At 41.1% G+C, this 17,805-nt stretch overlaps 1 protein-coding gene across 1 annotated transcript in view; it reads right to left on the bottom strand.

The window, feature by feature from the left end:
* The window catches only part of col22a1 (collagen, type XXII, alpha 1), a 40,250-nt gene that overhangs the window by 13,063 nt on the left and 9,382 nt on the right, over window positions 1–17,805 (bottom strand). The window contains exons 5-32 of the mRNA XM_053862084.1: window positions 16,173–16,284; window positions 15,130–15,253; window positions 14,549–14,824; window positions 14,370–14,450; window positions 13,371–13,487; window positions 13,219–13,254; window positions 13,048–13,110; window positions 12,868–12,906; window positions 10,816–10,869; window positions 10,679–10,732; window positions 10,516–10,569; window positions 7,156–7,209; window positions 7,046–7,090; window positions 6,026–6,079; window positions 5,902–5,955; window positions 5,377–5,412; window positions 4,856–4,885; window positions 4,715–4,768; window positions 4,579–4,632; window positions 3,690–3,743; window positions 3,408–3,461; window positions 3,282–3,335; window positions 3,153–3,206; window positions 2,121–2,174; window positions 1,988–2,032; window positions 1,844–1,906; window positions 432–485; window positions 256–297 (exon numbers count right to left, since the gene is read on the bottom strand). Coding sequence (XP_053718059.1) covers window positions 256–297; window positions 432–485; window positions 1,844–1,906; window positions 1,988–2,032; window positions 2,121–2,174; window positions 3,153–3,206; window positions 3,282–3,335; window positions 3,408–3,461; window positions 3,690–3,743; window positions 4,579–4,632; window positions 4,715–4,768; window positions 4,856–4,885; window positions 5,377–5,412; window positions 5,902–5,955; window positions 6,026–6,079; window positions 7,046–7,090; window positions 7,156–7,209; window positions 10,516–10,569; window positions 10,679–10,732; window positions 10,816–10,869; window positions 12,868–12,906; window positions 13,048–13,110; window positions 13,219–13,254; window positions 13,371–13,487; window positions 14,370–14,450; window positions 14,549–14,824; window positions 15,130–15,253; window positions 16,173–16,284 — 1,865 coding nt within the window. The remainder of the gene's footprint in view (window positions 1–255; window positions 298–431; window positions 486–1,843; window positions 1,907–1,987; window positions 2,033–2,120; window positions 2,175–3,152; window positions 3,207–3,281; window positions 3,336–3,407; window positions 3,462–3,689; window positions 3,744–4,578; window positions 4,633–4,714; window positions 4,769–4,855; window positions 4,886–5,376; window positions 5,413–5,901; window positions 5,956–6,025; window positions 6,080–7,045; window positions 7,091–7,155; window positions 7,210–10,515; window positions 10,570–10,678; window positions 10,733–10,815; window positions 10,870–12,867; window positions 12,907–13,047; window positions 13,111–13,218; window positions 13,255–13,370; window positions 13,488–14,369; window positions 14,451–14,548; window positions 14,825–15,129; window positions 15,254–16,172; window positions 16,285–17,805) is intronic.

Below are 17,805 nucleotides of genomic sequence, written 5' to 3' on the forward strand. Positions count from 1 at the left end.
TCATGTGGTCCAGTAAAAGATGTTTTTTCATAATGTATGATTCATGGAAAAGTCTTGAATATTCAGATATAGTACACAAATCAATACTTAAAATCGGTTCAATGCTAAAACACTGTTGGTGATTCTATCTCTTGCAAACGTTGGTCCAACCATGGTTGGCCACATGATTTTTATTCGTCTTTTCTTGCTCCCATGTGCTCGCTGATGTCATTGCACGTTCACTTTTCCTCCAACAGACACAGATAAGTCACTTACATTCCCTGGAGCACCGGGAGGTCCCCTGGCTCCCACGTCACCCTGTGTAAAGAGACAGTTTCCACATCACCCTCTGCATATTAACCAGAGCGTTACCATGACTCTGCTGAGTCAGGATGTTTAAACCACAAACACCAAGACACCAGCTCAATGATTTCTTGATTTATTGTCATTACCTTGTCGCCTTTCTCTCCTTTTGGTCCAAATGGACCTTCAGGTCCTCGTTCCCCCTGTGACCAAAACCAGGATGAGAGATTACCAAGATACCCACGCTGTACACAACACACTATAATCCAACACTCATTAAGGTTTGGTCAGCTGGGCCTTTATGGTGGATGGTGATGATCACGGATGCTGTGTCTATTCCTTTCTTCACTTATAATCTGTCAGCTGAGGTCACACAGTGTGTCTCTTCAAGAGAGGAGCAGGGCATAGGTCCGGCTTCGATGGATTCAGGCTGCAGAAGTGGTTTGGGTGTCCAGAAAGAGTTGCTCATTCATTCCAAGACATGAAAGAAGTTTAACCTCAGAAGAAATGAATCCATCCCTGACACGTTATGCACAACTTCATGACCATTGCGAAGTAGCAAAGTAAACACAAACAATAAAAATGCTGTGAGAGCAGGTGTCATGGCACATTTCTTTATAAACAGGCGCTCCAACCCTGAGGTATATGTTCATGTTCAAGTCACAGACATACATTGTCAGTTAACCACCGCTTAGTCCTGTTCAGGGTTGCGGGGAGCTGGAGCCTGTCCAGCGGTCATTGGGCGAGAGGCACGAACATCGCAGGACACACATGCACGCACACACCTAGGGGCAATTTTAGAGTGTCCAATTAACCTAGTGAGCATGTCTTTGGGCTGTGGGAGGAAACCGGAGAACCCGGAGAAATGTGCTCACAGGGAGAACATGCAAACTCCATGCAAGAAATGTGGTGCAATCTTTGCAGCAGGGCGAGAGTGCTAACCACTAGCCTCTGTTCAAGTTAGTCAAATAAAATAGAGAACTTTATCAGGCTTTATTTAATTATTGTATTGCATACGTCTGTTATTCTGCCACAATAATATTTTGTAATGATACCTAAAAATATAATAATTAATGAACATACCACACGTTGAAAGGATTTTGTATTGAAATTAAGTAAGAGATTAATTCGATTATAATTCATTTCAGAGTAATATTAATTCATTGTACAATGCTTTAATCACCTGACAGCAGTGTGGCTCACAAAAATTCCTTAAATCTGATAGGATGATGACCAAGACTGCATTAGCCATGTTCTGGAGTTGCTAACCCATCATCTCATGCAAATGGACAAAACCGGCACATTTCTTCACCACAGTCACATGACAGCCAAATGACTTATTTTATCAATTGGTATTATATGCTGTGCGTTATAAAGTTGTCCCCTCAATAGTCTCTTTATTTTAGGGGCGGGGAGTTCTGAATGGAGCTGTTCGTATCATATATAATAGTAGTAATAGTATAGAAGGTATATAAAAGCTATATATGATTTCGCTCCTACATTTTTTCAATTCATCGTGTTTAGTTGCATGAATCAAACAAAACCCTGAAATGGGACTCACAGGAACTCCTCTTTCTCCTCTGGATCCATCAGCACCAGGTTGACCAGGTAGGCCATTCTCTCCCTGCCAAAAGAATCATACACTTAGTTCTCACTCACTTCACACCATTTTGCAGCAGCAGACGCAGCAGAGTGGTGACCTCACCCGCTCTCCAGGAGGTCCTCTGGGTCCTGGAGGCCCGTCATCACCCTTCAGAGAAGAAAGTGTCAAATTTGCAGAAGCAACAAACACACAGAGTTTGCCAATGTTTGCATGGTGTTGAGATAAAGCACAGTACCTTGGGTCCTGGTTTGCCTGGGAAGCCATCTGTCCCACGCTCTCCTCTCGGTCCCTTTGAAAAAAAAAAAACATTTAGCTATCGATGTATTATAAAGTACGCTAGTGGAATATGTAAAGATTTATTATTTCAATTGCGCTTATCTTTAATGTTTTATTACGTTTTTCTGAAATTAATTTCCAAAATGATAGGGTTTTTATTTGATTTCAAACAACCTTTTAGAGTGTAAGTTATACAGATAGATAATGGAAAAGAGCTGTTTTTCACTTAATGGTACAAAATTAATTAAGGAAGAAAAAGTTAAACTGAAATTGTTGGTGTTCTTGTATTATGTATTTCTCTTGGTCATGCAGTCTGCGTGCAACCAATAACTGTGATTGTGAAGCAGTACAGAAGTTAAAATGTTTGGCTGCCCATGACCTGGTCCCGTAGTATACAGGAGGTGGACCATGAGAATGTCTGACTGGACTTCTCCTTCTTCTTCTTTCTCTTATGGTTTCTCCCTTCAGGGGTGGCCACAGCGGATCATCCTCGTCCATCTCACCCTCTCCTCTGCGTCCTCTTCTCTCAGACCTACAGACCTCATGTGCTCCTTCACCATGTGCATAAATCTTCTTTGACCTTCCTCTCCACCTTCTGCCTGGCAGTTCCAACTTCAACATCTTCCTACCAATGTACTGGCTCTCTCTCGTCTGTACATGTCCAAACCATCTCCATCTAGCCTCTCTGACTTTGTCTCCTAAACACCTGACATGATATACTGCGTCCTGATTCTATCCATCCTGGTAACTCCGAGAGAGAACCTCCAGCTCTGCCTCCTGTCTTTTCCTCAGTGCCACTGTTTCCAAACCATACAATATTGTTGGCCTGACCACAGTTTTGTACACCTTCCCTTTCATCCTTGCCAACACCCTTTTGTCACACCCGACACTTTTCTACAATTATTCCATCCTGCCTGCACCAGCTTCTTCACCTCTGACTGGACTATAGAGAAAAATACATTTCAATGGTTAATATATTACTCATACTGACCGTTGAGCCATCGTTCCCAGGAAGGCCGTCCAGACCATCTTTACCAGGGAGGCCCTTTTGAGGAAAAAATATATAAAATCAAGGGAACAATTTTCATACTGTCTGACCTCTGCACTCAGGTCTACTTACAGGTTTTCCAGATTCTCCTGGTTTGCCAGAAAATCCAATTTCACCAGGTAAACCCTTCACAGTGATGGAGTATATTGTTAGCAGGCAGATTAAGGACCATTGAATCATTCTTAATTCATTACTTACTGGTGGACCAGTTAGTCCTGGATTTCCGGGGGGTCCTGGTTGACCCTGGGGACCCTAAGAAGCCAAATAGATGGTGGTCATTCGACACGCACGCTTCACAAGGGGCAGAGCGCATACACTTCCCTTTTAACCCCAAATTATTGCCCTACATTTATTTTAGCTGTATAATAAATATCATGGATTGCAATGAGCTCAACCGGACAACAGGTGGCAGTAAGTGTTATGGAGCAACGTGTGTTTAGCCAGGAAAATCACTGATGAGTAGTAAGCGCTTGTACTTACAGCTGGTCCAGGCAGTCCGTCTACACCAGGGAGACCACTTTCCCCCTTTTTCCCCTGAGAAATAAAGATTGAAACACTGTACTGTTGTTGTAATGAACCACTTCGTGTGGTTCAGTTCTTTTTTCATAAATGATTTTGCTGATTTGACAGATTTGTAAATGCACCCAATGTTTCTGGACAGTTCTGGTTTTGGTTCCCATCAAACTTTTGTCACAAAAGACCTATTAATTGCATATATTCTGTCTTTCTTGATGATGGACCCAAAGCAAAGCAGAACTATTAGCATCACACAAAGAGAGGTGTTCACTTTGACTTTCTACACATTTAACTAAGCGAGCATTTTCTCTTCTATCTTCGCTACACCTTTGACTTGGTGGAACACAACAATATTTATGTCCCAGTTAGAACCTTCGAAGCAATGAAAAACTAATTTGGGGCATGTAAATGTTATTATTATTATTATTATTATTATGGGTTTTATTTATTTGTCTCGTACATTATCTGTTGTTTTTAAATTATGATGTGGGGCAGCTTCATGTTACGGTCTTTAATGTTGCTGTGGCTGAATTTGTGGGACTAATAAACATCAACTAATCTAGTCTAATCTAATTGTACACACAGCCCCTGTGATTCAAGGTTCTGCATTAAATTCTGGCAGATACGTGTGTTTTAGCACATGCAACCAGGGATCTCAACAAAGGAGACTATTAACATTTTTATTTTATGATTTCAAGTTGCCGTTCTCAGTTTAGATAGAATAATTGGACTTCTGTGACTGAATATGGTTTGGAATACAATATATTTTGTGAAATGAACAACCTTACTGCTTACTGCTGAGTGGCAGCAGGATAATATTCTGTTGAATTTGAATAGCATATTATCATGTTACCCTTTGGCCAAACTCTCCTGGCTCTCCGGGCATCCCTTGCAGACCTGGAGGACCCTAGTGAGCAAATAGAGCAGGGTCAGCATTTTCATCCGAAGCACAGCACAGGCATTTGTGACACTTTGAGGATGATTCTTACAGCAGGTCCAGGTGGTCCATCCACTCCTGGAGGCCCAGGGGCTCCAGCATCCCCCTGAATTAGTTCAAACCAGTCAGTCTGTTATCGTCGAAGACACTGGCACATATTTACAGTAAAATGCTCTTTAGATATGAAATCTACCTTTTCTCCCCTCAGCCCCTCTTTCTGAACCTGGAATGATTTCATCAATATTTTAATCTCATCAAAAGATGTTTTCAAACAAGCACAATCAAAGAAACAATATATATACTTTTCAAGGAAAATCTCATAATGCAAATCCATGGATAATCGGTTTGAAACAAACAGAGATCAACAATGATGACATAAACATAATTAAAACCAAAAAAAAAAAAAAAAAAAAAAACCACTAATAACAAATTGGACAGCAGGTGGCAGTAGTGATGCAGAGCTCCTGTGGCGCACACAAGTGGAGGTGATGCGACAGCAAAGGGGAACAGAGAAGTGCTTGTATAACCAAATGACCCATTTGGAACCAGTACTGAAAGTTTTCCTGGACTATGTTCATTCATTTGTTCATTTCATTTGAGAAATAAAAATGATAGATTCTGTTATTGCCAAATCCAGGTATATGGAAATTGTCATTGCAAAAATGTTTAAAGGGATTTGGAATCAAAATGTGGAATATTTAAATGAGTCCTTACCACATCGCCAGGTAACCCTGGAACACCTCTCTCCCCCTGTAACATTAAAAACAGGCTTAAATAAACACCAAGATACACAATCACGGTTATGAATTACATGTGTGAGTGTGCATGTGTTTATGCATATCTATCCTAGTGAATACCCATATTGGGGAAAGGACCTCCTTGCTGGACCCCATAACCCTGAATTTGAGGATGAAAACTCAGAACAAGGTCATTCTAATTTGATTTAAGATTGAGTCCTGGTGAAGTTTAGCCATTTGTTTTGGATGGGTCATTTAAGGATGAGAGGCTGGGGATAGCATTGTGTCAGTGAGCAGTCCCCACAAAGATGGTATGACAAACCTGTGTGTGAGCGTGTGCATGAGTGTATGTGTGTGATAATGCGTGCAAGAACAGGTCGTCTGATCAAATCACTTGTCAACAAACAAATGAACACTTCATTTTCTCAGACAGAGTCCTCACAAGGGTGTATGCAGACCTCTGACACTGGCTTTCAAATGCTCATGACTCAGACTGACATACCTTATCACCTTTAATCCCACTGGCCCCAGGTGCACCAGCCAGACCTCGCAAACCCTAAAATAAATTGGCAAAGTTTAGTATTTACAAGACAAGACAAGAGATGAAGAGTTTGTTGGAAACTTACTTCTTTTCCAGGCAGTCCAGGTGTCCCAGGTGATCCCTCCACACCACGCTCTCCCTTGTAAGAAAACTCAAGGTAAGCATTCATATATTTACTCTGTATTCACTATTTACTGGGTGAAAGGGGGCTGGACCTTACGCCAGCTCCACAGGGCAAGAGTTAGAGGACGCCATGGACAGCTCACCAGTCCGTCACTTGGACTGGCAACAAATCATAAACCAGTTCAATACATTTCATATTTGTCTGGCTTTATCCAGTTAATTTATGTACCAAAGTCCCTCCATCCAGTACTGAAGATTGCTTTTCCAGCCTTCACCTACAGGAAACTCAGCAGCTGATGGATGGACAGATTTAAAACATGTCAAAACAAAAGAATCTACTGGTTTTCAACGTGGTTGCAACCTGCCCCAATTGCGCCACGTGCCAGATGGCAAGTCAATTTGAGAACAGAACCTGCTCTGTATTTTCAGTAGATGTTACTACAAACCTGTTAAAGCAATCTATTTTTTTTTTCTGTAGGCCGACTGTTTCTGATAGTTACACGCTTCACACACTTCTTCGGTTTCAGTGGTCATTCTCGCCATAGTGTCCCCGGATCTCTTTCTCTTTTCTTAGCTAAAAGGTGAGACCGGAGATTGACTGGGACTAAATATCAACTTGAGTCATAAGGAGATTCAAGATGAGCACAGCCAAAACGGAACCCCTGCTGAGAACCAGGCTGAAGGTGCAGAGAGTCAATCATATAGGTCACATCTGTTCGCACTATTACACCCCTCAGTTCTCACTACCTCGGAGTAATGTCTTTTTTGGTCCTGTGTCTAACTTTACACCATCTCTCAAATACAATTTCCTCGGAATTTAAGCAGCAGACGTGATGGAAAAAGCTTAACATGGAAAGCTAACTGGTCCCCAGTGTCGCCCCTGACTATGTGTGGATGCTCGTGTGAGCATGGTAAACACGTTCTTCACTCTCCCTGTGAAGTTGTGCATCAAGAATGAAAGTGAAGGGGCTATTCTACTTACTTGGACGCCAGGCATTCCCCTTTCTCCTTTTACCCCTGTTTCACCCTGAAATCAGACGGTGTGTTAGATTTGCTTGTCAATGTCGATGTTTATGATCAAATGATACTCACAGTGACACCCTTTGGTCCTGGTGCACCCGCAAATCCTTTGTCTCCCTGAATCCCCTGCATCATGAAAATGACTTATTATTGTTGCTGTCCTCTCATCAGGTCATTAAGCACAGGTCGGTTTGTGGGCTTGACAACAGTAATGAAACAAAGTTCTCCCACAGGCGATCCACTAGAAATAACTGGAAGACATTCCATTGTGGAGTTTTCTTCCAGTTATTTCTAGTGGATCGTCGATCAATTTCAGATCAAAAAGTTATTTCCAATTCTGTTTTTTAAAGTTCATCATTGTAAAATATCACTGTTATTCACATTCATTTGTGAAACTGTATGTATATACAAATATATACATATAATACTATATTTATATATATAAAAAAAAACATTCAGCGTCAGACATCAGTCTACGCTGAGTAGCATCTGACCATGATCGAAATGTAAAAAAACATACAGAGATGAAATCATTGAACGCATTTAAACATGTATAATTGTGGGTGAGGGTAAGGCTCAGCAGTAAGAGTGTGCTGAGCTGGTTGGGTTACTGGGGTCAGTAAACCAACCAGAAGAAATCTGAGATTTCAAACACAGGTCAAGGTTAAAGTCTCTCCAAGTCTCTCTGGAGTGACAGAACTCCTCACCGTATCTTCACGCCGTGAACCAAAGCTCATGACCATGGACGAGCGTTGGGATGATGATTGATCATTAAATGCTTTGTCTTTCGGCTCAGCTCTCCACTAAAAGCATTTTTGTGCAACGTTTTTGGTTGTTGGTTGTTGATATATACAGTGTTATATTTCCCGTCAAACATTAATGTCAGATAAACAGAAGCCCTCTTGAAGTCCAATTCATCTTCTCATTCATTAAAGCCAGCAGCAAAGACTAATTATATTTGTTTATATCTGATGTAATAAGCATTAATGTTCATCCGAGTCCTCACAAGGAAAACAGGACCGCACTCACAGGTACAAAATGTTCCATCCATCTCATCTCTGGCGCCCACATCTGTGCAGACCGCTCCACAACTACCCCCATCAAGGTCATGGTGAAGATTGTTCAACTGAGGTTGCAATTATGCTGGAAAAAGAGTCTGCACATGGAATGGCTCCTGACCTTCCACTGTTGCTCTGTGGAGGGCATGTTTACCTACTGTCTGGTTGAGTACAACAGAGGGATGCAATGCTGAGGGTCACTGCTCTAACAGGTCAGCCCTCTTGCCCATCGTGCAACGCATGCCCAGCTGCCTCAAAAAAACAAAAACATCTAGACCTTTCACTCTGGACCCTCCTTTAACCCTTTGGAAGGTGTATCAGGTCATTCAAGTTCCACAGTCAACAGTTCTGTTCCAGGGACCATCAAAATGACCGACACGCACCCACAAAACATGATTGTGATTCTATTCTACCTCAGGGGACACATTAAGTATTGAAAAACTGTCTTGGAAGGGAAAAAAGATCTGAATCATGTTTACTATTATACAACCATGTTGCACAGTTGTCTCTGTCTGACCAAGTTCATTAGTTTGTCAGTAATTCCAAACCATTTTTTGAAGTGAGCTCCTGTTTAAAATGACTAATATCATTATTATTATTATTATTATTAACAATACCAATAATAATAATAATGCATAACACCATTTATATAGCACTGTTTAGAATGCTGTGGTGTAGCCACAGTTATGTGTTGACAAGCCATTTCCTCAACTTTCCTGCCATCCGCACAACAGGCTGTTTTTTCCTGTGACTTTGTTGGTGAGCTCTTGTGATGAATGCACAGGCCGCTGTAATGAAGGCATTTTACTGATTTACCATTTCCTGTGTTTAATCAAATAGTGGCAATCAAACCCTTCAGGATTCAGCCCTGTAGACGGTCATGGTCCAGATGCTCAGTCACCAACAACTGGTGAACAGTTATCCTTGTCAGACAACTACACCTCTTGTACCAGCTGCTGCTCCACCCAAGGAAAAATTAAACACACTCGCCGCATGACAAAAACAAAACACACACACATCTAAAAAGGTGCCAACAAAAGAAGCATTTCTGTTATTTATAAGTATATATTTTCTGATGTATTTAAACATTTGATTTACTTTACATTCATTTAATTGTAGAATGAGTCAAGGGTCAGCTCATCTGTATCTGTCCAGGCAAAACTTTCTAACTGTCTAGGGCTTCACTGGGACATATAAAATTGGCATTGGCAACCCACTGTGATTTTGCTGTGACTGCCTGCCAAACATGCACAGATAAGCATATTGAGCCCAGTTTAAGTGAATCTCAGTTGTAGCCTGCATTAACAAATACTACACGGAGCATGATCAGGACAGTGACGACATCTGCAGCCTGCACTCCCTTGTCTGTTTTAACGTCTTCATCTTCAACACTCTAAATGGAGAGAGAGAGGTTGCTGTTCCAACTCACAGATAATTAATGGCTCTTAAAGTGACACACAAGAAGACAACTGGCTTATGGGAGACTTGACTAAATGATGCATTTTATCAGGTGAGACACGCACTCATATTGTGTATAAACTGTCACATACAGTTGCATATGTGTGCATACAGTGTTCAACTTTTTATTTATTTATTTTATGAACATCCTAATTCACATTAATTTAACATGGTGAAGCTACCAGGTAGAACAGTTAGCCCCACAGTTGTCTGTCCCACTTCAAAAAAGTTTGACACTGTTGGATCTAAATGATAGAAAATGTACAGCAACTACATGGTCTGACCCTAGAGAAACAAGGTGTGTGGGTCCAGTTCTGATTGAACGAGCCCGGCGTCAGTTAGAAAATTAACCAATGGGACACTTTCTTTGTCATAAGTGCCAGTCACGGAGTGGACTGAACAGATTTCAATGGACCTGCGCACTGTCAAGGCGTCAACATTCCGCCAAGCCACTCCTTGGCCACTAATGGGGTTTCCATCTACCCATTCTTTTTCACATTTTCTCAAGCAAAACAAAAAGTTTTCATGCTTGGAGGAGGTGGATCTGTCTGCATATTGTTAAAAATAAATTCTGACTTTTTCCTATGGAGACAGGTTTTGCAGATAAGCAATGAATGGAATGTATATTGCGTCGTACGTGGTCCACAAAATGGCGGCAGACAATAAAGTGAGATATGTTTGGGGGGACGAGGACACGGTAATTTTTCTGGAGTTGATGGTGACCAGAGTTCTTCCAAACGCTGACAGTTCAATCACGAGTCTGTCCATGATCATGGACAATAAATTTGCCAAAGAAATTGTCAAAACATTTGGGTGGAAACCTGATGGTTTTGACTTTTCAACACTGGCTCATAGATCAAAGAGAAACACTGTCCCATAGAATCGGATTAAGATGAAAATGTTATTATTCACCCACCTTCTCTCCGTCTGAGCCAGGTAGCCCGTCGGTACCCGGCAATCCAGCTTCACCCTAATGAAGACCAAAACACTCATCTGTATAATGTACACTGTAGAGCATGACGATGGAGGACTACTGGATGACCAAAGACACTTATAGTATAGTAATGAAAAGCATTTACTTGGTCTCCCTTGTCTCCAGGTAAACCGTCTATACCAGGTATACCACCGACACCCTGTCAGACAGAATGAGAGCACAATCAGCACTGATGCTATCAAGGAACGTTGCACCACATCCTTCTCTGCGCAAGGATCGAACCTTCTCTCCCTTTTCACCGGCCACGCCTTTCAGGCCAATTGTGCCTGAATCTCCCTGTGAACACAAAGTATGGGTGACTTAAACTACAACAGCTGGGCGGCGTTTAGACTGACGATTGACGCATGGCCACAGTCCCCGTTAGCAAAGATTAGTACACAACAAACAGATTGTTATCACACACACAAAACTGGTGAGACACATCAACATTGACTCTGATTCGGAACGTGAGCGAAAAACTCTTTTCAGTAAATCTTACTCTGAACTTTATAATGGCACTGCCCTTTCATTTGTCACTGTTGCTCTCTTGATGGTGCCCTTCAGTTACATCGGGGGTGTTTATCACTCATCACCACATGGCGTTCCCCAAAGTGAAATAAGAAATTCCTCGATGTGCAGTGATTTTAAATAGGAGGTATACACAGCATGGCGTCATCAGGGGATTGCCTGCTCTATTTAGCCAGCGACAGAGGCCACTCACTGACTGGCAGGACTAAATGTGCCGATGATTGTCACTTTGCTTTGCTTCAGGTTACAAACAGGTCTGGCAGGAGAAAAATAAAATCCTGTTCAAACCAAAATTGAATATATGGAAATCTTGATTAAATTTGCTTCTTAGAATCTTTTTTTCCCAAAATTGTATTTATTTATTTGTTTAAATTAAAGAGAATAGAATCGATCATGGTTAAAAAATGTTGCCGTTTGTGTACCCCTGTAAGTACTTGCTGTGAGATGACTGCATTGTCCTGGCAACCATATGGTATGTAAATACGAGGAATGTCGGTGTTGGTATGGAATAATTCATCATGTGGTTGTAAGAGCTGGTGAATGATCCAGCTTGCATTGCGAATTTAACCTTTGTTTTTTTCTCATCAATGAAAGTCACAGGTACATTAGCTTGCAATACGCCATCGTTGAAAAAAAAAAAAAAAAAGAAAAGTGCCACTAATTGCTTGTCCAAATCGTCAATGTTATTTGACATAGTTGATTTTTGCAGCCCATTCTAAAGAACATTTTCCCCCACTCTGATCTTCCATACATTTGAATCATTTGAGCCTTCAAATGTTCAACACCAATCCAGTATGAGCAATAGGTTAGGCTAGGTTTGGTAACTTTATTGTCATATATGCTACAGTACAGATATAGCATGGATGAAATGCCACATTCTGGGTGCACATGTGGTCTGGGACCTCTGGACTGCTATCCTGTGGTAACACGTCCTATCATTAAACCATTAAAATTACAAGGCCTGTGATGGCCACACCCTGACAGGAAACGGATCAAATCTCACTGTGAGGTCATTTTTGGATGATAGGAAAGCTAAAATGCATGCACGAGTGATAGAGAGCAGAGGGAAATTCATCCGCCTTTGTGGTGAGATACATGTGTGAACTGCTGTGGATACCAACAGAGAGGAAGGAGGGAAATGCAAGCAGACTAATAGCAGCAGGACAGAGATTTTGTCAGTTCATAAAAGACGGGTGATTTTGATCATTTATTTCAATAACGATCAGGAAAGGGAAGAACTTGACGTAGTTTACCCTCAACTAATTTTCATAAAAACAGACTTGGTGTCCCAACGGCTAAATGAAACTCAAAGGATTCTTGAGCTACGAGGCAAATTTATGGAAGCTTCCTGCACTGTGCTTCATCGGCCACACGCACTTCATCTCTCAAAACATCTCCATTGATGGAAATGTCATTGAATTCAAAACAATTGTGTTTTTGTTTTTTTTTGCTCTGGCATCTTTAAAGCAAAACCAAACCTTTTGTACATCTCTATATCAATTGACAGTCTGAGCTGGGTGTCCATGGTCAGGTTCATTTACATTTGAGTATTCTCCTCTACATTGCTAATAGCCTGTATTATTGTTTAAAACTCAAATTGTCAAGTGTGAAAAGAACAGGCTGCCTCGTGCAGAGTGCCCATGCTCATGCATGATATTTTGGTGAAGAGATGTGTTCACTGATCCCTCCAGAGCTGAAATCCAGCCGGTGCATGAACACGGCCTAGCAAGAAAATAGATGGAGCGAATCCATGCAGCATTTACTTACCTTCTCCCCTCTGTCACCTTTGACAGAGATCGCTTCGCCCTGCAAATAATTAATCAATAAAGATTAATTATTATCGAGGCAATAAGAGAAAGCTTTCTTTCCTTGTATACATCCTTAAATGTGTCTCAAGTAGATTTTCATAGACTGATATTGCCTGCCCGTAAGTTAAAATCATCATACAGTGTCTCCTTTCGCTCCTTTAGGTCCACTCTGTCCAATAGCACCAGGTGGACCCGTGTCACCCTGCAAATGTAAGCAGGTTCACATTTGAACAGGAACCTGTCGCAAATGTAGCCAGACCACATGAATGTCTCACACACAAAGTGAAACTTATAGTCAGGGATAGATGACCTTATCACCCTTGGGTCCAGCTGCGCCGATCTCTCCCTGTGGGCAATGAAAATATAGATGTCTTTCATGAGCAATGGGAGATAAGATTCCCAGTCACTGGTGGAAATAATCCGCCATGATAAAGTCTGGAACAGTGGGGTCTGGTACTTCACCTTTTCTCCGGCAGGGCAGGAACAGTTGACTTCAGGTCCTTTCTGCTGCTCCGCAACTGTAGGGGTTGGTGTCGGGATTTCAATGGGTGGGGGCTCAGTCACAACCATTTTGGGGCACTGCCACAATATACATACACAGATTTTAGAAGTATGAATGAATGAACATTTATTTCAATCTCCTCTAATACATTGCAAACGTTGCATGTCAAGTAATCGCTGTATAACTGTTATACCACGAGTTCCTAATAGAATTACAGAATCATTGAAGGGGCAGATTTCATCTTTATATATTACAGTTCTATGTAGCAAATAATACACAGTTGTTGGGAAGCAATTTTAAGCTGGTGTCAAAGTCTGAGATACTATTAACAAAGTGGAATATATGGACATATTCAAAAGAAGAATTAAACCAACATGGTCAGGAGTTGATACAACCAAGCTATTTGGGTTGTAAAATATCTCCTTCAAACCAATTTGTTTGTATAAAACAAGAGCTGTACCAACCTAAAACGTCCTATGTGAAACAAGATCAATAATGGTCATGATGTAAGCCTATCATACGTGCAGCTCAGCACTAGTATCTTGGCTTCAATTTCACTTAAATGACAACTTGAATTCTACAATGCATAGAAATTGAGTTTAAAATAAAGGAGTCAGAAATCAATCCCAGTTCATTTAAGACAGAAGAAATAGTTTCTTGAAACAGCTTAAAGTTATAAGCTGTCTTAAGCCACCATGAGACATGAAAACTTGATTCATATTAAATGAAAACATTTCTGCTGTAGTATGTGTGGCCACTAGCTGAAGCATCTTAGGATGACGTGTTGAGCAAATAGTGCACTTGACGATGCATATGTTCTCTTTCTTTCGATCTCGCGCACAGTACAAATCCAATGGGTGTTCATTTCCTTATTCAGCCATTAATACCTGTGAGTGACAGTGTTGCGAGCCAAAGACAAACACAGGTACAACAGCAGCTTCTGATTAATGATGACTCACAGGCCCATTTGGTAGATCACAGCAGGTTTCTTGCTCAGCTTGTTTGGAATCACAGTAAATCGTCATCCTTTGAAGATCAAACTGTGCAAGGACAGGTGGAACAGAAATGTAGAAACTCATTAACTGTGCAGTGGAATACGTGCAGTAGATCTTAAGATCACATTAGAGTGGAGACGTACATCAATAGGCACACTGTCATACAGCCTCTTCCCGATCACTGTCTTCCCCTGGATGTCGATGTCTTCTCTGTCTCCAATTGGCAAAGTCTGGATGTGTTTACAGTCCAGGAAGAGAGAAACAGACTTGGCCTCCACACTCAGACCAATCTTGTGCCAATTTCGGTCAAAAAGATTGTCCACTTCTGGGTTCCTGAAGACGGCGCGGACAGCGTCTTTAGTCAGCCCAACAGCGTTGTACTCCACCGCCTTGTTTTCACCGTCTAACCGGATTGATACCTAAAGAACACAGAGGAAAACAAATTGTTAGGAAACTTGCTTCAGCACCCATAAAATGCGTTTTGAATAATTCAAGAGCACGTCCATATTCACAAGTGAAATTTCACGTTTGTACCTGTACAATGCACATATAGGTAAAACTTGAAAGCAACTTGATCAAGAGTTTAAAAATCCCTCAGCATGTATGTACAGTCATGATTTAGACAGAAAATAGTTCCACATTAACTCATTCTTTATATCTGTTGGAGCAAAGCGGGAAAAATAATTCCCCTCAGTTCATGACTATTAACAGGAAGATGACCGACCTGCGGAATTCCATATTTGTCAAAAATCTGCCAGAGGTACCAATCTTCCCGTCTTGAGGTTTTCCTGAATTTAAAGGTTGTCACAAAGGCATACTCATCCGGTAAACCTTGGGGGAACACATCCCTGAGGAAAAACACATGTTAAAATTTAAACTGTGTTCACAGTAACAAGAGCCTATCAGAGTCCTCCCAGCCATAAACAGTGCACCAACAATATAGACATAAGCAGCATTTATATTTGTCTATAGTTAGTTTGTCTCTACATTCCTACGTTTGATGATAAAACTGTATATTAATATTATATTACACTAATCTAATTAAGTTTATTATAATTATAGTAATTTAATATTACTATCCATTAATATATGAGAAAACAAAATCTGTTCAGAATAGAAAGACTAGTATCAATTGCAACTAACTATGAACTTTGGATTCAAACTAACATTTGTTTATAAAGGTGGAGAACTTAAGAAACAAAAGTATAACAATCAAAGTGCGTATAGTTTCAAGTAAGAAGATAAAAAAGTCAGATATTAATTGTCTGTTACTCAAATGATCTGCCTCTATCGAAAAATTAAAAAGGTAAGTTACATTCATTTATACATGATGAAAAAGGGTATTTTATTCATGATATTTTTTTGCCGAAGGACAAAACTAACTGACAGCAAATTGATCATCATCAAATTCATATTTAGCAGTCCTGCCATGAGCTCACTGCAGGCATTATGGGGTGGCCCAAAACCTTTTTTCCACCACTGTATTTTAGTGTTTATGAGAGATACATTTTTTGAAAAAGATTTCACTCGTTTGATGCTGCTCATCAGTCAAAGGATTCGGTCAGGCTCTCCAAGTTCAAGGGACTAATGCTTTCACTCCACCAGAAATCTGCCATCAGCTGGCGAAAATAGCAGCTGCCAGCCAAAGTACGGAGAGAAACAAGCGCCACAGAGCAAGAGAAGGTAAAGTCATGATTATCAAATGTGTTTATTTTTATTATACTGCTTATTTGATTGTGTTAAGTCATTCTTTCACATTAGACTTACTCAGTCTGCTGCACAATAGGCATCGTGCCGAGACGCACATAAGCACTCTGGCCCTCGTCAAGTCTGGTCCCAAGTATATCTCTCACACTGAAGTACTCCATCAGGTCGAAGCCTGGAAGAGAAAATGAGAAAAGGCGCATCATCACTGAAAAGAGTTCAACAGCTTTTATCGCCACAATTTTCATGTCAAAGCATCAATACTTAGGTTGCACTTTGCTTGCGGTTTTCATAGTAAAACTTAAAAATCAGTCAAGTGTTGTGGCTTTGAAGTCTTCAGAGTCACAGTAGGAGGAAAAAAAGAATGCGCCTCTGGTGAGTAGCAAGTATGCGTGCTTGTGTGTTTAACTGTAACCACAAACCACATTTAGGCTCTTAAAAAAAGAACACTCCCGTGTACAACAAACAAGTGCAGTAGCTACGGCAACACCAGCTGGATCAGAACACAAACTTAGTCGGTTTCGTCATTGGATCTATAGTTGAAGAAATGAAATAGGGCAGTTATGTGGTGCCAGGATAGAAGTTAGTGTCATTAATAAGTCACACAAGTCAGTGACGTCACTATGAAGAATAAAGGTTGTCCTGCATTAGACGGGGCAGGTGGATCTGTTTCACGGGTACAACAAAGACATGGTCACACTGTGTGACGCTTGGTGGGCAGACATACATCCATCTTCAGTTAACCAGTGCTTAGTCCTGTTCAGGGTTGTGCTGGCCGAGAAACAGAAATATACCCTCGACAGGTCGCCAGTCCATCACAGGGCACACACACCATTCACACACGCACACACATGCACACACACCTGGTGGCAATTTTACACTGTCCAATTAACCTAGTGAGCATGTGTTTGGGCTGTAGGAGAAAATCCACACACGCACAGGGAAAACTCCACCCAGTCATACAATGAACAAGCTGTTTTGGTGCAAAGCTAGTGGGCATGTAAAGCTAAGTGCACCTGAGCCACAGCACCATGATCATTTACTCAAGAACTGACTTGTTGCTTTATGTTTGAATCTAGATGACAGCCAAACATCATAATGTTCATGCAGTAGATGTATTGCTGTCTCAAAAACAGCAATGTGATGGACCATTCCAAGTTCATTCTGGGAAGAAGAAATCCTGACCACAGATATTTTTAAAAAAATGTTATTTTATCTGTGATGATGTTTTTGGAAAGAACTTTGATGATTTAAGATTGTTGAAAATGTGTCCATAGCTTTGTTCTTCAGCTTTACTGTCATGTCATTCTACATCTACAGTAAGTGGCGCCTCCCGGTGAATTTCCCACTCCAGACTCCCTCATCTCCCACCACACCTGCTCAATTTCAGCAATTAATTCAGGCACTCTCACGCAGGGCCCTGCACCCTCTTTGACTCAGTTTGAAGCAACAGCCACGTACACAACATGCCAGACTGCAAAAGACTCTCCGCCTGCTGATCTGTAGACGTGTAAACACAAGCCCTCATATTTGTCGTGAAGATGACTTCTAGTTATGAAAGTTGCTGACCCAAAACCAAACTGATCTCCTTTGTGGTAAAGGGGAGCACGATCATGTCCGGCCTTTGTTTGATCATCTGAAAACACAACCCAAAGTGCATGAGCAGACTTACACAAATCCATCACCAGTCTGTTTC

The sequence above is a fragment of the Synchiropus splendidus genome, chromosome 4, assembly GCF_027744825.2.
Source record: "Synchiropus splendidus isolate RoL2022-P1 chromosome 4, RoL_Sspl_1.0, whole genome shotgun sequence".
Classification (NCBI taxonomy): domain Eukaryota; kingdom Metazoa; phylum Chordata; class Actinopteri; order Syngnathiformes; family Callionymidae; genus Synchiropus; species Synchiropus splendidus.